The sequence below is a fragment of the Polyergus mexicanus genome, unplaced genomic scaffold (genome assembly GCF_030449975.1).
Source record: "Polyergus mexicanus isolate NDT 795.1 unplaced genomic scaffold, iyPolMexi1.0 SCAF_3, whole genome shotgun sequence".
NCBI lineage: Eukaryota > Metazoa > Arthropoda > Insecta > Hymenoptera > Formicidae > Polyergus > Polyergus mexicanus.
Window position 1 is genome coordinate 878,198 of NW_027223323.1, and position 18,819 is coordinate 897,016.

At 30.8% G+C, this 18,819-nt stretch overlaps 4 protein-coding genes across 15 annotated transcripts in view; 2 read left to right on the plus strand and 2 right to left on the minus strand.

Moving 5' to 3' along the window:
- Window positions 1-6,331, plus strand: part of Myb (proto-oncogene like protein Myb) — a 28,775-nt gene extending 22,444 nt beyond the window's left edge. The window contains exons 4-10 of one of the 2 annotated variants that reach the window (XM_070293594.1): window positions 881-1,196; window positions 1,364-1,685; window positions 1,778-2,166; window positions 2,376-2,683; window positions 2,962-3,051; window positions 5,003-5,131; window positions 5,633-6,330. In XM_070293594.1, the coding sequence (XP_070149695.1) occupies window positions 881-1,196; window positions 1,364-1,685; window positions 1,778-2,166; window positions 2,376-2,683; window positions 2,962-3,051; window positions 5,003-5,131; window positions 5,633-5,767 (1,689 nt within the window). In that variant the 3' untranslated portion in view covers window positions 5,768-6,330. Of the gene's footprint in view, window positions 1-880; window positions 1,197-1,363; window positions 1,686-1,777; window positions 2,167-2,375; window positions 2,684-2,961; window positions 3,052-5,002; window positions 5,132-5,632 lie in introns of both variants that reach the window. The other variant, XM_070293593.1, reaches the window with a different exon arrangement.
- Rchy1 (Ring finger and CHY zinc finger domain containing 1) lies at window positions 4,440-11,616 on the minus strand. Of its 5 annotated transcripts, none has more exons than XM_070293602.1 (6): window positions 11,545-11,616; window positions 10,889-11,463; window positions 10,134-10,451; window positions 9,690-9,968; window positions 9,517-9,607; window positions 4,440-9,459 (listed from the first exon to the last, which is right to left on the minus strand). In XM_070293602.1, the coding sequence occupies exons 2-6, from the start codon at window positions 11,237-11,239 to the stop codon at window positions 9,386-9,388; spliced, it is 1,113 nt and encodes a 370-aa protein (XP_070149703.1). In that variant the 5' UTR covers window positions 11,240-11,463; window positions 11,545-11,616; the 3' UTR covers window positions 4,440-9,385. The 5 variants fall into 5 exon arrangements, with proteins under 5 accessions (XP_070149703.1, XP_070149701.1, XP_070149704.1 ...); XM_070293600.1 differs by having other exon boundaries at window positions 10,889-11,475; window positions 11,545-11,613; XM_070293603.1 differs by having other exon boundaries at window positions 11,549-11,572.
- Window positions 11,617-11,755: 139 nt separating this feature from the next.
- Ppox (protoporphyrinogen oxidase) lies at window positions 11,756-14,293 on the plus strand. Of its 4 annotated transcripts, XM_070293599.1 has the most exons (4): window positions 11,757-11,891; window positions 12,280-12,495; window positions 12,622-13,385; window positions 13,590-14,293. In XM_070293599.1, exons 1-4 carry the CDS (start codon window positions 11,873-11,875, stop codon window positions 13,911-13,913), a joined length of 1,323 nt encoding a protein of 440 aa, XP_070149700.1. In that variant the 5' UTR covers window positions 11,757-11,872; the 3' UTR covers window positions 13,914-14,293. The 4 variants fall into 4 exon arrangements, with proteins under 4 accessions (XP_070149696.1, XP_070149700.1, XP_070149698.1 ...); XM_070293595.1 differs by having other exon boundaries at window positions 11,756-11,891; window positions 12,280-13,385; XM_070293597.1 differs by lacking the exon at window positions 11,757-11,891 and adding an exon at window positions 11,948-12,008 and having other exon boundaries at window positions 12,280-13,385; window positions 13,590-14,290.
- Taf13 (TATA-box binding protein associated factor 13) lies at window positions 12,262-16,257 on the minus strand. Of its 4 annotated transcripts, XR_011446729.1 has the most exons (5): window positions 15,872-16,256; window positions 15,480-15,717; window positions 14,929-15,030; window positions 13,699-13,874; window positions 12,262-13,489 (listed from the first exon to the last, which is right to left on the minus strand). XR_011446729.1 is itself a non-coding variant. In XM_070293607.1 (4 exons), the coding sequence occupies exons 1-4, from the start codon at window positions 15,896-15,898 to the stop codon at window positions 13,870-13,872; spliced, it is 372 nt and encodes a 123-aa protein (XP_070149708.1). In that variant the 5' UTR covers window positions 15,899-16,256; the 3' UTR covers window positions 13,501-13,869. The 4 variants fall into 4 exon arrangements, 3 of the variants coding, with proteins under 3 accessions (XP_070149708.1, XP_070149707.1, XP_070149706.1); XM_070293607.1 differs by lacking the exon at window positions 12,262-13,489 and having other exon boundaries at window positions 13,501-13,874; XM_070293606.1 differs by lacking the exons at window positions 12,262-13,489; window positions 13,699-13,874 and having other exon boundaries at window positions 14,493-15,030; window positions 15,872-15,956; window positions 16,082-16,257.
- Window positions 16,258-18,819: the final 2,562 nt, after the last annotated feature.

An 18,819-nucleotide genomic window follows, 5' to 3' on the forward strand; every position in this document is an offset into this window, starting at 1 on the left:
TGTCGGATGAATTTTACATATTTATATATATCACTAATAACGATAATATATCATCCAACAATATATACATATATACATACATACATACATACATACATACATACATATATATATATTATTGGGTGATACATTATACATTATCGTCGTACGGCACTGCACATACCGCCTACGCACACATGGATCTTAGTATTGCCGCACGTCTCGATGGAGTATGCAATAAGAAAAAGTTGGAACTACACGGTGATGCTGCATTGCTGTGCCAGTGCACTTGGCAACAACCAAGGGCATGTAATGCGGCTTCGCGAATCAAATGCATATATATACGTATTATTATTGCCTTTTCCCATTGCGCTACTTCTTTGTCAAGATATCAATTTCAAGATATTCTTATTCTGATATTCGCGTATCGCGCGAGTATCGCTTGATATTATTTCTATAACAAACTTATATACCATAAATTATAATAAATTATAAATGGTATTAATAAATTATATACCATGTTAGATTTTTACATATAGAATACACATTCTTTCTCTTCTGCAATGTAATATTTTTTAAATTAGATTTTTTAATCAAAAGGAAAGCTTTTGTAAATCAGATTTTATATTTTGATAACCTTATTGTCTATCAAGTAAGAATTATTATTATATTTTATTAAAATATTGAAAAAAGAATCGAAATACAAAATTGATAATATAATGAATTTCCTCAAAACTTCTATATTACACATTTATCCAAAAACAAAAAAAAAACGCATATATCTCCATTATATATAATATGATCCGAAATCATAAAATATTGTTATAACAATTTTGTAAACATTTTTTTAAAAACTATATTATATTTTATAGAATAAAATGTTCTCCTTTGTCTTTTATAGGAGGATGAGAAGGTGGTTGAACTTGTAGAGAAATTAGGCCCGAAAAAATGGACATTGATAGCGCGACACCTTAAAGGCCGGATTGGTAAACAATGCCGGGAGCGATGGCACAATCACTTGAATCCGGAGATTAAAAAAACCGCATGGACTGAGATGGAGGATAAAATAATCGTCGAAGCTCATCGTAAGTTCGGCAATCAATGGGCGAAGATTGCTAAATTATTGCCGGGCAGGACTGACAATGCAATTAAAAATCATTGGAATAGCACAATGAGAAGAAAATATGAAAACGAAGAAGGACGAGCCACGATCAAAGGTGCCATTCACAATACACAAATAAAATTTAATTAATATAATATTGTGATAATACTTGGTAGTACTATTTTTTGAAATTTAATGTAATGTGTCAATATATAATTATGTTTTTTATATTCCGTAAAACAGACTTGATAAAATAGTAAAAGAGATCAACAAAACTTATAGGTAGGGGCAAGAGGAAAAATGCAGAAACCACTACTGCCATAAGAGATCTAGAAGACAGCCTTTGCGACTCACGTCGAGTGAAAGTTGATTTAATTAACATCGAGGGTGTCTCGTCGCTAACGGCTAGCAGCACTCCACATACTCTCGATGTTGATCTGGATTGGATCAGAACTTTGGAACAGCAGCATCTTACAACGCCAGGATACCTGGATACAATGTTATTGTCAAACAGATGTGCACATGACAATGAAAAGCGTATGCAGTCTCCATCGAAGAGAACCTCTTCTCGAACAAAAACCGAGATAATTTCATCATTCTCTAAGTATGTTTATCTTTGAAATAATGTAATATAATGTCTACTGTTTTACTCCGTTTGCAGATTTTAACTTTTTTCTTTCTCGCGCGTATGCGCAGGTATTACAACTTATCACAAGAAACGTCAAGAAGTTCGGATATAAAATTGATACCAATGCCTGACTTGGAGGAGATATCCGAACATACAGAGAAGAAGAGCAGTCCGCCTCCTATATTACGCAGACGCAAAAATATAGTACAGAGCCTGCAGAGGATAGAGGATACCCCTGATAGCGGACATCTATCGGATTACAATATAATAGACCAACAAGCGCTAACGGGAAACACGACTCCTTCGACTCCTTACAAGCCTCTTCCCTTTAGCCCCTCGCAATTCTTGAACACCTTGAGTCCGGAACACTCCTGGCCGCGCGCAAGTACTCCTAAAGGAAGCAGTCCCGGTCCGCTTACAACTCCGCAACCTACCGGTCTCCGACGAAATCAAAACGGTACATACACATCAAATTTACCCAAATTTACAACGTATATTGTATGTGTATTAAATAAATCCTCTACACATGAGGTGAATAATTCCTTATATCCTATAAAAAATCTCTTTATCGAGATAACATTTATATATAGAATGCTTGTATAAAAATTCTAAAATATATTTTTCTAGGAATAAAGACTTTTTCTATGGCTACCATTACTTTTACAGACGATAATACACCGAGAACACCGACACCATTCAAAATTGCTATGGCCGAAGTTGAACGACGAACCGGAGTGGCACAATTACCAGCTACTCCTAGTCGTCTAGATGCTCTGACCGAGATAATCAAGCAAGAGACTGATCGCGAGAGTCTGGCTAGCACAAGTACAATTCTTCAGGACTCGGGTTACAATACAGTACGAAGACGCGGTAAAGAGAATAGTGCACCAGGAGGGAAACGAGCGCGCAAAGCCCTTTGTCAAGCTTGGGCGTCCCAAGACAATTCCGATATGAGTTTTCTCGTGGAGACACCAGTATGTTACACTAAATAAATAAAATACCATAAATAAAATTACTCGAGACAAATAGAGAGGTTGCGTTCAGTGAACACAACAGTTATATAAGCGATTAGCTTTTCAAAATGGAATCTGATTTAATAAAATCAAAAGCATATACTAATCACAAACACAATTGTTGTTTAATAGTTCTGTGATTGTTGTGTTTGATTGAACGCACGCACACACGCAATTTACAAGAGATATGAACTTAACGGATCAGATAATAATGTGTATCATTGTTTTTATTTTCCTAGAGTAAGAGTTTGAACGCCTCAATGCTGTTCTCACCCGAATCCATGGCACTGGAAGATAGTTTCTTAACGGCAGGAACTAGTCCAGTAAAGGTAGACCAACAACATATCCAAAATCAAATTCATGATCAACCCGCCCTATCCTGGTATTATTCCCGTACCAATCGTCCCTAGACACGCTAGCCGGCCTTTTAACTCTCTTTTTAATGCTATGTCTATGCTTCAAGTTTTTTTCTGCATCTTTTATCTGTTTTATATTTATATGTATAATGCTTATTTTTATTTGTTTAAGGAAAAAATACAATTAGCGCAGAAAATATCAATAACCTGCTTTTTTTTTTGTCTTTTTATGGCTATCTATCTATATATCTATCTATTTATCTATCTATCTATCTATATATATATATATATATCTTAATGCCCAATCCAAAGAGTATCGTTCGTGTTAGTTTTAGATATGGTATATAATAAAATAATATATAATAAACTAACATATATGTATATACGGCATTTACGCTGGATCTATTTATATTAACTTATTTCAATGACGCGTGCGTCTTTCGCCCTGTTAATTATTTATACGTACCATTACTCTATTAGCTTTATTATTTTAAAACGAGAGATAAATTATTAATTTATACATTGTAAAATTAGAGAGAAAATACATTGTATCTGTCATTCAATCTTGATTTTTTAACAAAAAAAGTACTTAAATTATGTACGTGAATACTCTCATATTATATAAGCAATTTATCGATTTTACGAATTATGCTCATATTTTTCGATCGAAACAATACATATAAATTATTAATTATGTTTAAAGCGTGTACATATAATCGGCATATGACCGATCTTGTTCCGTTTTTGTTTGCTTCGCTCTTATTAATTTTGCTGAGAATGGATTCTAACAATTAATCGCGAATAATTATATTAATGACTCTATACGCAGATGTATGAATGCATTAACACGTTTGAAACGATGTTAATCCTATATTATTTTGTTATTTCGAACATATGTTAATATCATTCCATAAAAATCCTTTTTCCTGTAAATTAGGTTTTAGATAATCCCGCACGAGCGTAATATTTTTTAAATGTTTTTTTTTACATATTCATATTAATATATATTTATATTAATATTAATATATATTATATATTGATATAATGAATTCTATATATTAATTTTAATATTAATATTAATATTAATATATTGTATCAATATATATATATATATATATATAACTTTAAATATATTATGTATGTTTTTTTTTAATTTAAAAAATTTTTTTTTATGTTAAGTTGTCGCATGTTAATTGCATATACTAACTGATAAATCCTCTTTATACAGGCCTGGTCTAGCGTACCAAAGTATCTCAACCTCTTCCCGATCCAAAGATATTTATGCGCGGTATCCAGTCGAAAACGACCCGCACGTGCACAGCGCGTATCCAAAACGTAAAGGCCTAGTCTTTTTCATCCTCTTTTTATTTAGATATTTATTGCTACATCAAACAAAATCTTTTTTTCTTAAGTTTTAAGAAATCTTCGTTTTTTATTCAAACTTAAAAATAATTTTAAAATCAATAGAAAAAAAACGAAAATAATAAACAGATTATAAAATTGTGAGTTATTGGGAATTATTTAAAAAAGTATTTTATTTTGATTAAAAAAAAAAAAAAAATAATACCGAAACTCCTTATCTGGAATCAAATCGAACAAAAAATCCTTATGTTATCACCCAAAGGCCTAGTCATTCCACAAATTGTGGGCATTCTATTTCTTCTTTTTTCTCTTCCTTTCTTTCCTCTGCAAAATGTATCAAATAAGCGAGAAAAAACGGATGACATTCAAAACTAATTTATCATATATCATTCTGTGATCTCCGAAAAATATAAATTAAAATTTTCGATCTATTTCTTTTCATCGATTACTTACAACTTCGAGTCATTCCCGAATTTTTCAAATATAAAGTCAACGCGGATTCTATTTTCTAAAAATATCTCTGGTTTGCCGGCTGCAGCTAGTGTGTGTCTATCCTTTCCAGACTCCTCACGACTTTACATCTGTGCAACAACGAAAGCCGAATGCCAAGAGAGCGATCACGTTTGACGCGTTCGATAGTCCTTGTTGTATCTTCAGCCCTCTGCCTCTTAGGCCGATAAAACGACCCAAGGTGAGTTCTTAGTAAATATTTATATTTTGCATAGGTTTTGTTTATAAAATTTAGAAATCATGTTATTAAGTAAAATTAAATTCGAATCTATTGAGACAGTTATTGAAATTAATTCTATATATATTCTACTAATTATATAACTAAATAAATATATAACTAAATAAATTAAATACTATTATATACGTGTTTATATTATAGTTAATATTATGATTAAAGATACCAAAATTTCAATTACAATAAAAGTTAATCGCGATGAATGTAGAAGTAAATCATTTAAACCTCATTTAATTTTAACTAACGTTTATATGTAATGTTTATAAACATAGTTAAAATACTTTTTTCATATAAGCAGAATTTAATACATATAGCTACATTTGCATATATATATATAATATTTTTAGTCTATTAAATCAAACAAATTTCATATTACGCTAATTTTTATTACAAATGTATCTTGCGTTAAAATCACACATCTATATTTTTTTTTCTTTCTTTTCGCAGTTACAATTGGAACCACAATGGACAACAGTGGCATGTGGTCGCACACGTGACCAGCTTGAAATGACTCGCGCCGCCCGACGTTTTCTAAGCAGTCACGGATACCTGCCGTTACGTCCACGTTCTTTGAATTTTTGAATAAAATAAAAGAAATGAAAAAACGGAAAAAACCACAAGTCGCTTGACCGCATTTGTGCTACAAAAAAAAAAACACACACAAAACTAGTCGTAGAGAAAAATATGTAGATCGTTTTTGTTCAAAGAATCGACCATTATCTCGGATAATCCACGTACTATGAATTCATGAGATAAATTAAGCGACAAATTGAATCGATTGACCTTAATGTGCGTGGATTATCAACTCTATACTGCGTGAGTGAGGTGGCTTTTTCCGTTAAAAAAGGCAGAAATAAGTATCTTTATTATTTACTTCAAACCCTTTTAGTTGTACATAAAATTATAAAATTCAAGAAAGGAGGGTGTGGGAAAAGATGTTTACTTCTCATCATTCAGTAATAAATCTTTCTTGTTTATGTATCGGAAAATGAGAAGTACATCTTTTTCTTTGTCCTTCTCGCCCGTACTTAAATTTTATAATTTCATTTACAGTTACTCCTAATAAATTCTGTTCTATGAGAAAATAGTCTCTGTGTTCTGTAATTGATAGTAAAATATAAATATTTTAATGTAGCATACATGTAAATTATATATATATATATATATATATATATATATATATATATATATATATATATATATATATATATATATATGTAGTAATAATTGAGCATCCCTATTTTTATAATGCAATGTTAATACGTTTACAATCCGTGGCGGTTTCTAAAAATGTATCTGTGACAGATGAAAATTGAGATTATTCTCTTATAGGACAGAAATTGCCTCCAAATAATAACTTGCAATTTTTATCATGAAATTTATATGCGTACCGGGTGATATCGAATAAATGCAGATATTAATAAATTTTATATTATTATATTATCACTTGATACGCAAGTATTGAATTCTTGTCATCCTCTTATATGGAATAGAATTATAACCAATTTATTTGATATAATAGTATATATTATATGTAATATAAAACAAAAGCATTGTTGCGGCCGTTATGTACAAAGAACCATTTGTAACTAGTATTTAATTTACAAAGGGATATAATAAAACCATGATAATCTCAACGAAATCTATCGTCTTACGTCACAAAGTTTTTCTTATGTAGATAATTGGACGCATGACATGCTTTTAACATAATCTGCTGATAAGTAAATGTTTAACAGTAATAAAGTTGTTTTCATAAACGTAGTTATTTAATATGAATGTTATAAAAACGAACCATTCTAAAAAATATTAAAGATTTGTCAAACTGCTCAATTTTGTAGTTTCCTAAAAATATAAAATTCACTAAAATTCTATGTGAGCTGTTTTACTTGGAATGTTATGGAATGATATATAGAAGCCTTCTCAATACCAATTTGCTTTTCAATCAGAAGCAAAAATTTCAAAATATTACATCTGTGCCATTTATAATCCCATGAAACTATGAAATTGAAGCTTTAAGGAAAAGTTATCGATTTGTTTTTAGCCAATCGTTTCTTATATATACGAGGGCTATTAATCGGTAACAAAAAAATTTTTGTATCAAATATGATAAAATACAATAGCAAAAATCACGATTATCTGCCATGACTATCAAGTATTTCACCTAGTTATTGTATATACGTACAATTACACTAAAACAGATTACGTAGGGATTTATATTAATAAGTGAATATTAATCACTAGAAGAATGCCTCTTAGGAGAAATATAAATTCAACATATGCATATTGAAATGATTGGGATACATATAGAATATTTTAGCATTTTCAACCTAAAATATTTTCCTAATTATTTTCACTACATTAATATTTCATTGCTGAATCAGCATGTGTTACTAGTGCAAATTTATATGTGCTCTTGTGTAAAACATTCACACTTAAGAGTTAAAAAGTTTTCGAACAATTCTTACAAGCAGAAATTTATCAAATTCTCTCTCTTTGTTTTTTCAAAATGTCATTTAAAGTGCAATTATAAGTAGGCCATCAAATTTACGTATCTTAGTACAGCAAGAACGCTATGGTATATGTCACTATTACTAATATGATTGGCATTTGTGAAAAAAATATATTCCAACAATATTGCACATTATATTGATAAAATGTAAATATTTATGTGTAAGACTATATATTCAAAGTAGAAAGTTTTACTCAAGAATACACTGTGCTACATTGTCTAATAATATAAAGGATTTTGGGTTATCTTGTATTTCTTTCTCCATCGACACAGTCACATATACATATATGCACACACACAAACATACACATACACATACACATCAGTTCACAATTTTTCATTATTTTTCTAGATATGATTAGTAAATCAGCTACCAATGTAGTTGCCATTTCAGAAGGCAAATCTAGCTAGACACAGGAAATATGCATAAATCATACATATATCGATATATCTAAAGATATGCCGCATAAAACTTTCATCTATGAATTTGTTGAGCAATTTGGAATTCCATTTTCTTTTGTCAAAAGTAATTAGTGGCAACCAAAGATTTTAAATAGATGTGTTATAAAGATATTTATGAAATTTCAATCACCATCATATTAATCAGTTAATTTTTTAAATTGAAAAAATGCAACAAAATGAGATGTATTAGCATATTTTCGTTAAGAAAAAGTCTATTCCAAATTCATCAAACATTGTATATACCTAACCTGAAATATTATCACAATAATATATATTGCAAAATAAGTTTAGGTATTATATAGGTTGTCCCAGAAGAGAATTGATGCACCATTTCCTAATAGCATATTCTTGATATCATGCAAAATTATATTAATATTTGAAAATAAATCGATATCTGAACACTTTTATTTCTATGCAATATCTGAAAACGCAAACTTTTGATCAAACTTATTGACCAGCTATAAATGCTTTCTATTTAAACTTAATATTTTGGTATATTAGAATTTTTATTTCCAAATATCTTCAAGAATCTGCTATTTACAGGTAGTACACAAATTGTGGAACACCCTGTATACTCGTAAAATAAAAATATTAAAAACAAATAACAATCCTTAATATAAACATGATGTATACACAAGAATAGAAATGTCTTAACATAAATTTGTGTATGTACATATTGAAGAACATTGGATGTTCCATATGTGTGTGTGTGTGTGTGTGTGACTGCGACTGTGTCTGTCTGTCTAAAATCATGTATTAAGACACTTTTGTCCTCATGTATACATATTTGAAAAGGAATGTCCACAAAATGTTCTCTTGTTGATCACTTCATTAACTATTGTTTTTAACTACAATGTAATCAACGAGACAAAAAAACAAGAAATCTATCTCATCATTTTTTTAAAGATTTTAAGATGGTAATGAAATGATCTACATATTGGATCCAAAAAATTGCAATAAAATGTGTCACAAATAATTACTGAAAACAGCTATGTACTTTTTTGACGACATCTGGCCTCATTTAATAATAATATTTAATTTTTATGTACTAAAATTTGCAATTAGCTAAATAATTCTTGATTAGAGTACTATAAAGGCAACAAAAAGCGCAATTTGCTACAAAATGTCAAAGGCAAAATTTATCTATAAAATTTTCCCATCAATACTAGTGTGATGTACTCATTCCGTAATTGATGGATAATTTCAAGATAATACTCCGATTTTTAGCCTTACGATTGCTCCTTCTCTTCTTTACTACTGCCACCAGCTGCTGCTTCTGGTAGGACATCTGGATCTGTACAAACTGTTAAGAATTCACATAGTCGTTTAGAGCTGTAATTAATTAGCAATTGATAGTTACCTGGAGAAGGTGAGCCTTTTATCCTGCAGGTATTATAACTACCACAGTTTAAGCATTTCAATCCAACAATATGAAACTTCACCGTCGATTCCTGAAAGAATAGATACCCTGCCATTAATATCTTTTTTATCACTTAAACATGTTTGGGATATATGTATGAAAGTAGATTTTACCTCGTGGCAATCTTTGCATAAAATATCAGCTTTATAGTCCTTATATTCCTCTGGCATCGGTGTTAATGATACTTCTGCATCTAAATATTTCCATAAATCCGTCATATCTAAAAGCGATACTTGACACGTCGGGCAGGCATAATGTCCTGACTGCAACAATTCCTTGAAACATGTACGATGTAGTAAGTGTCCACAACCGGGAATGTGACATGGTGTGCGACTCGTATGAATATCTTCGAGGCATACAGGACAATTGGAATGTGAAACATTTTCTATGCACTGTAAAATAAAATTTATTCAATGTTTATATAGCAAAAATTGTGTAAATTTCATGAAATATAAATACACATTTTAAATGACCTACTTCGTTATTTTTTTTTTGTTTCAGTATATTTTTATTTATGTAATTATTTTGTATATATACTATTATATATATATCCTTACTGTATGTCCATTTTGTAGTTGAACTGGCAAACACATGTTGCATTTTGCACAGTGAAAGAACTTGTCACGGCCACCGACTCTACATATACCACAACCGTCGCAATGGTATTGATTTTTATCTTCATCGTCAAAAAGATTACATTCGAGGCATGTGTATTTGCCAAATTGACAATGACAATTTTGACAGGTGGCTTGAACACGTTGACGAGTATCACAAAGAACACATATCAATTCCGTGACTTCTTTCCTATTTACTGTATGTGCCTCCTGCTCATCATGACAAAACCGACATGCATATACTTTGTTGCAGCAAGGAGTCTAAAAAAAAAAAAAAAAACAAGCACATGTTAAAAACCAAGATATTACTTAAAAAATTTATAAATTAAAAAATAGAATGTATTATATTATTATTATATCTTACATTCCTATTACACTCCTATTATTTAATATATATTTTGGGATAAGATTCTTGATATTAAATCTGTTAATAGATACAAATATAAGATATGTCATATATTTATATGTAACAATTACAATATTCAATGTTTTCAAAAAGATGTAATAATATCATTTCTCGATAAAAAAACGACTTTTTAAAAGACAGTACATTAATATTTTACATAAACCAAATTATAATATATTAAAAATCCTATAAATAAACATTAAAATATATTGTATTAATGAATTTGAAGACGTTACATTACAGAATAATGGGACATTTTTATGTTAACTTTTACACACTTTTATCTACATACCACAAACTTGGACTTTCGTTTATAGTGCTCGCAGCCATAATCATCCTCCGGAGTGGCGAGCAATTTCTCTCGCGAGGTGGACGCGCGATACATAGGCCATGCATAGCTCTCATTCTTCGCAACGGACTTCTTGGTGCCGCAACCGGGATTCTCATCGTTACTACTCGAAGTGGACTTCTTGTTACCGCGGCTCGATCCATCCTCGTCACGATCCGCGGTGGGTTTATCGGTGCCGTGACTGGGAACCTCGTCGTCGCGATTCGCAGTGGATTTCTCGGTATCGAAACTCTGATCCTCGTCATCGCTATCCACTACAGCGTCGTGTGTTTTATTCTCGTCGTTGTTCTGCATGCTGATATAATTGAGTTCTTTCTTTTCATCGATCCAAGGTACGGCCTTCTTGCCGATTAACACCGAAGATAGTGCATTTCTAGAGTGATGCGTCGTCGTCGTCGCAAGCTCAACGGAATCGAGGATCTTGTCTCGGGGATATCTTCGAATTTTTTCCACGCGCGAGAAAGTTCGAATATGCGAAACGTTGATTATGTCAACTACATCGAGCTCGCGAGAAGTGTCTAAGGAAAATTCTCGAGGAGCAAAATTTTCGTTATTGACTCGACGCAAAGAAATTTATCCTCGCGATCAAGCGTACTTACCTACCTGCACACTACAATACTACAATTGGTTGCAACATTCCGTGAAACGACGTCGATCGTGATCGCATAAATCCCCATATATCGCACACATGTATGTATGTATATATGTATGTGTATGTACGAAAAGTATTAAGCCTGTATCAGGCTGCGCATTGAAGATTGAAATTGACCAATCGGGACAAAGAAATTTTAGCTCCTTTTGTTTTGATTAGTCAATCTTCAATCTTCAATGCGTAATTCGATACGGGCTGAAAGAAACCGAACAGGATCGCATTTCGCTGGCACTTATCTCCAAACCGTCCATTGCCCCCATGACTATTAACAGCTAATGCTCCGTCTATGTTTTTGTATGTCTATGCTCATAGTAGATAACCTACAAATTATTTTTAGTGTGATCGTTTTTCTGATTTCTTTTCAATAATGTTTACATAAAAAGAAAGAATAAAAAAAATGCAGCCTAAATAGTATTAAAATATTTAAATTTTATTAGGCTTTATATATATATATATGTGCCATATTCTTATATCTTTAAATTATCTTATCAATAATTTCAGCACATATTTATATTTCATTCATGAATAAAATTCTTTTTATATGATATGTAATAAAATATATATTTTTAGTGCATAAAATAATATATATTTAATCAAGATTACTTTTAATAGCACAATATATTGTGCTGACATTACATAGGAATTACCACTTTAATTAATATTAAAATGATAATAATATTAGGGGGTGGTATATCAGGTCTATCAGCAGCTTATTATGCCATTAATAATGCAAAAAATTCGGCTATCACTTTATTGGAAGCGTCCAGTCGTATGGGTGGATGGATACGAAGTAGAAAATCACCAACTGGAGCAATATTTGAGCAAGGACCGAGAACCGTTAGACCAGTTGGATTAGCTGGAAAAAATACCCTTGACTTGGTGGAGGATCTTCAATTGAGTAATAAATTAATTCATATCGGACCAAGTCATCCCGCGACGCGGAATAGATTAATCTACGCAGATGAGACATTGCATCTGTTACCATCTTCGTTGAAGGGTATCTTCAAAACGATTTCATTGTTAGATCGTCCCCTGATAAACTGTCTATGGACCGACTTGACGGCTCCCAAGGTATCCAAAGAGGATGAGAGTGTCTATAATTTCGTTCAAAGAAGATTAGGTCAAGACGTTGCGGATAATCTCATCAGTCCTCTAATTTGTGGAATATGTGCAGGAGATGCGCGGAAAATTAGTGTTAATTTTTTGTTCAAATCTCTATTCGAGGCGGAACAGAAATACGGTTCTATAGTAAAAGGCATATTGGCAAATCGACTAAAAAACATTTTTTCAAAATCGAAAGATGACGCAATAAAAAAAAATAATACGGAAAGTGAGTCTGCAAGTTTACATCTGGCTTTAGCAGATAGAGCTCAAAAGGAAGGTTGGGCATTGTGGGGCCTGGAGGGAGGACTCGAACAATTACCTCAAGCATTGGCCAATAATCTGAAAAAGCGAGGAGTAAATATACAAACTAAGGCAAAGTGTGAAAAACTGACATTTAAATCAAATCGCATAGAACTATTAATTAACGGGAATATTCAAGAATGTTCACGCATTATTTCGAGTTTACCCGCGAAGAACTTGGCTGAACTAGTGCGGGAACAATATCCCATACTGTCTGCAGAATTAGAGGCGATACCTACCGTAACAGTAGGAGTAGTTAATTTTGAATTTCAGAGTGATATATTACCATTACAGGCATTTGGTTTTCTTGTACCACCGAAAGAGAATCTTCCTCTGCTAGGTGTAATTTTTGATTCCTGCATTTTCCCTCAAAAATCTTCTACAGTATGTATACTTCGAAACAGTTTTATTTTCCCTCAGAACTTTAAATTTTTAGATCTTTATTTGATTCATGTATAACAATCCAATTTTCACACCCGCAGTTTCTTCTATAATTTTTATTTTTATATATACAAATTGAGAATATTAAATTATACATCAACATGTGCAACATTTTATATATATAGGAATTTTGTGACAACGGTTTAGGTGCTGACAGTTATGATGGGCGGTGCTTGGTTCGAAAAATATTTCGGCTCGAATCCATCAGAAGAACATCTATTAACAACGGCGCTTGATCATATAAGAAATATCTTACGTATCGAAGAGGAACCAGTCGCACATAACGTTGCCGTTTTGAAGGACTGTATTCCACAGCATGTCGTGGGTCATACTCAACGTATAAAACGCATCCACAATTACATTTCCGCGCGTCATATTCCCCTAGGACTGTGCGGTTCTTCTTACCAAGGTGTGGGACTCAATGACGTTATTCTGTCAGCAAAACAGGCCGTTTGTGACATTGTACAGTAACTATGGGATTGCTCGAGAAATGTAAAACTGCAAGGGGCTCATAGCACCACATAAAAGACGAACAATAAAACTACATGCAAACATTGTACATGCTGAATTGTAACAATTATAAACCATGCAAAAAAACATAACTTTGCAAACCTGTATAACAATAATATACAAATGAGACTAAAAGAAAATGCAATAATTGCCGAACGAATTATAATATGAATTACAAAAACTATAAATTATAATTTGAACTGTAATATATAATAAAATATATAAAGCTTTTAGTATCTTATAAGTTTAAGCAATAATAATAGTAAATTATTATATTTCATTATACAAAACGATGTATGAAAATGGAATAGCAAAATGTATTTTGTATGGAGTTGTATTAAATGTAAAATATAATTAGCATTCATGTAAAATATATATAATATGTTATTTTATTAAGTTTATTAATACATAAATAAAAAGAATATATATATATATGTATATGAAGATTTTCTAAGAGCTAATTAGAAAAACTAGTTTTCTTTTAATCCTTATATATATACATAAAAAAAAATTGCAAAATGTCATACTTGTGATATTCTTATCAAATAATATATTTGGTAATAGAGTGCAAAATTATATATTAAACTTAACGTTTTATCACATATTTATTGAAAATAAATTTACTCTAGTTTGTGTACTTTTTATTTAAAAATATAAAAAATTTCTTTGTTAAATATCCATGACGAAAGAATAAACAAATTTTTACTTGCAAGCATAATATTATTGCAAAATAAAGCATCATTTGCCCAACAATAAATTTAATTAATTAAAAACATTACTTTTATCTTGATTAAGATATGTATGCAAATTAATTATGTACATCAAACTATATTAATACTATTTGCAAGTTAATCATGCTGATTTGAATTATTTAAATAATTATATAAATATAATTCATATAAATTTATCTCTCTAAGTTTCTAAATGTTTTACATTCAATAATATAACATTACAATTGTCTAATCTTTGACAGTACCTGCGTATTTAACCTCGTCAAAAGCTTTTCTTGCTTTCTTAAGTTCTTCATTCATTGTTAGAAGATCTTTTACTCTGGCATATTTCCTGGGATCTTTTCTCACTGCAAGAACAAATAGATCAATAAATTATAAATTGGAAAAATGATACATTACAGTCAATTATCCATATTATAAAGCTATCAAAATTAATGTTCTTATTGTTAATTTTTCTCCTTAATTCTCACTCTTATTCTAATGACATTGATTGTTTCTTGCATTTACTTTCTCATTTTTAAATAATTATGTGGAAAATGTGAATAGTCAGAAGATCAGTGCAGGAAAAAGATATATCCTTTTATGAATATTTAACTAATTCACAATACTATACTTTATCATATAGATACATTTGTTTAATCATATTTTTATATGTATAAAACTTTCTGTATATAAAATAGAAAACTTCAAGTATTTTAACTATTTATTTACATATGTTTTTTTAAGTTTGTATATATCCCAATTGTATATATATATATATATCCTAGTCTGTATGTATTCTAACAATTATATATACCTAAAAATACAATATCTTCCACTTGAACTCGTCCAGTGCGTCCTATTTCCATGGCCCGATGTGTCATCTCTGTTATAAATTCGATAACTAAATCCTCTAACAAATCCACGCTCTCAGTATAAGGATTTTGATCATCGCCAAAACCATACATCATACAGCGCAGTTCCTTAGAGAAGAGACGTTTTCTCCCACCAGGTAAAGTACCGCCGATAGGAATCTCCGCTTCTTCATCTTCAAACTATCAAAATATTCAGGTTAGAACATGAAAAATGATTGCAATAAACAAAATAATTCATGCAATAATTATTTATAACATTTTCTTTTTTTTTTTTTTTTAGAAATATAAATGAAAAAATTCAAATTTACAAAGAAAAAAATGGAAGTAATCCAACCTGTTCATAAGTTTCTTCAGTGGACATCGTCTTATAGTCTAGAGTCTAGATATATACTAGATAGATTTAATTTCGTCAATCGCCTCTATAAGAAATTCGATCACACATGGTCATACAACTATTGATTTTAATCATTGTAATATATATCAAATATCAAATCATAATTGAACACAATTGTACTAAACACTCCAATTGCGTTCCGATATTCACCGCCAGTATTGAAAATCTGTAACACACGTGACTCAGTAGCGTGCTAAAAGAGAATTAGCCAATTTTTAATTTTTTTTGGCAAACGTAATTGCCAAACGCAACTGAAAATAGCACTTTTCAATTAGTAGTTGCTATTCTTCGCGACTGATGATGGAGCATTTGTGATATATTGTAGAATGGCCCTTATGGAGGATTTACATTGCGTCCCATTTCCGATGTACGATGTCCGATATCCAATAGGAGAGTTTGTTTTATGTAAAACAAACTTTCTTATTGGACATCAGACATCGTACATCAGAAATCGGACGCAGTGTGAATCCTTCATTAGGCTTCTCTCTGGCTCGACACTTTAGATAGCAGAAGAGAACAGATATACCATTTTCTGTCGCTTTCCTTCCAAACCGGCAACAAAGGCTGCTCTTCTTGATATGCATGATAGCATTAAATGTTTTTACAGCCTTTTTGTATTATACAATATTTAAACGAGAGTTGTAAGGAAATGGAAGTAAGAAAAGTAGGTTTTCCGCTTAGGATTATCCCAAATAATTAATATGTTTACCATTTGGAATCTGCCAGATCTTTTAGCCTTAACATTATTTTAGCGTTTACATTATTTTAGCATTTGCTTTATTTTAACGTTTACATTATTTTAATGGATAGTGGACTTCCACACCACCTATGAGGTTCCACTTAATGGCGCGTTAGGTTTTGTAAAGTGGACCTTCGCCTGGAGCCCTATTATACCACATTTTATTTATGTCTTTTACAGACATTTAATTTTTTACACGTTTTTACTTTAGAGGAGTGATATCTTTTGAGGATAAAATGCATATGTCTATTACGAACATGATATTTTTATATGCTTATCCTTTACAAGTGTGATGTTTTTTGCGGACTTAATGTTTATTATAGACATGCTATTTTTTATACGCTTGTTCTTTACAGATGTGATATTTTTCGCGGACATGTTTATCACAGACATGACATATTTTTTATACGCCTGTCCTTTACAGGTGTGATGTTCTTTGCGGACATGTCTATCACAGACATTATATTTTTTATATATCTATCCTTTATAAGTGTGATGTCTTTTGCGGACATGTTTATCATAGACATGATATTTTTTATACACCCGTCCTTTATAGGTGTGATGTCCTTTGCGGACATAATGTCTGTTACAGACATATTTTTATACGCCTGTCCTTTACAGGTGTGATATCTTTTGCGGACATGTCCATCACAGACATGATATTTTTTATATACCTGTTTTTTACAGGTATAATGTCCTTTGCGGACATAATGTCTATTACAGACATAATATTTTTTATACACCTGTCTTTTACAGATGTGATGTCTTTTTTATAGACATAAAATGTATATTGCAGATATAATATTTGTTTACACACCTGTCTTTTACAGATGTGACCACAAAAAATATCATGTCTGTATAATAGACATTATATATGTGCACAAAAAACATCACGCCTATAAAGGAGAAGTGTATAAAAAATATCATGTCTGTAATAAACATTATGTCCACAAAAGACATCACACCTGTAAAGGACAAGTATATAAAAGATATCATGTTTATATAATAGACATTATATTCGCAAAAGACATCACATTTGAAGAAAATCAACCATTTATTGTATTATATGAATATTATCCTTATGAAATGCAATTCATTATTCTTTGACATTATTATTGCATATCGTTCGATGATGAGGGACCAGCAATATCATTAACATCTGCAGCACATAATGTAAGGCTGCTTTTCCGTTTTCTAGGAGGAATATTGTATAATTTGTCTGATGACATAAGAGACAAATGTTTTGCATCAATCTCCATGTCTAAAACAGTTTCTCTTTTCGTTTTTAATGCTGATTTGAAAACGCAAATAGCATTTATAGAAGCAGACGAAAGTTTATTTCTTTTTTTTGTTTTTAAATCTGTTAAAACAGAAAACATTTTTTCTGGAATAACATTCGAATTTGGAAGTGATCTAACAGCATTCAAAAGACATTTAAGATTAGGATATTTATCAATTTTAGTGGGGTACTGGTTTTCTAAAATTTGTTTCCACATATCATCAAAATTTAATTTTAATAACTGTTTTTTTTCTGTTATTGTAAAATCTAAATGTAAAGCAAGCCATTCTTTCTTTAAACCATTTTCGTCAAAAGCGCCAAGAGTTTCAGCAATAAAAGAAACATCATTGAATGATGTTTCTCTATCAATGTCTAATATAGCTATATCAGATTGGAGAACTTTTAATTTTGATAAGAATTGATCATTAATAGGTAATCTTTTTCTGATTTCCTCGGCGGCAGTCACAAAAATTTGCAAACAATTCTCTCGAACATTTGCAACTACATCTGCATGTCCTTCTCTCATTAATTCGTCAAGGTACTCTTCACATTCAAATCCTAAATGAACTTGTTCTAACGATTTTTGATACTCTTTTCCAACAAATTTAATATCATTATTATTGCACAAATTGTTTAAAAGCTCTGATCTTAAAAAATGTTTAGAAATTGTGATTAAAAATTCTACTGATTTTGGCTGTAATAAATGTATTCTAGTTTCCTCTACTTGGAAAAATGCATTAAATGAATTAAAAAAATACAAAATATGCTTTAAAAATAATAAATAAGCTTTTATGTCTAGTTTTTTCATCGTAGATAATAAATATGTTTCAGACTTTGTTTTTTCTCTTACAACAATTTCATTCAGAAATA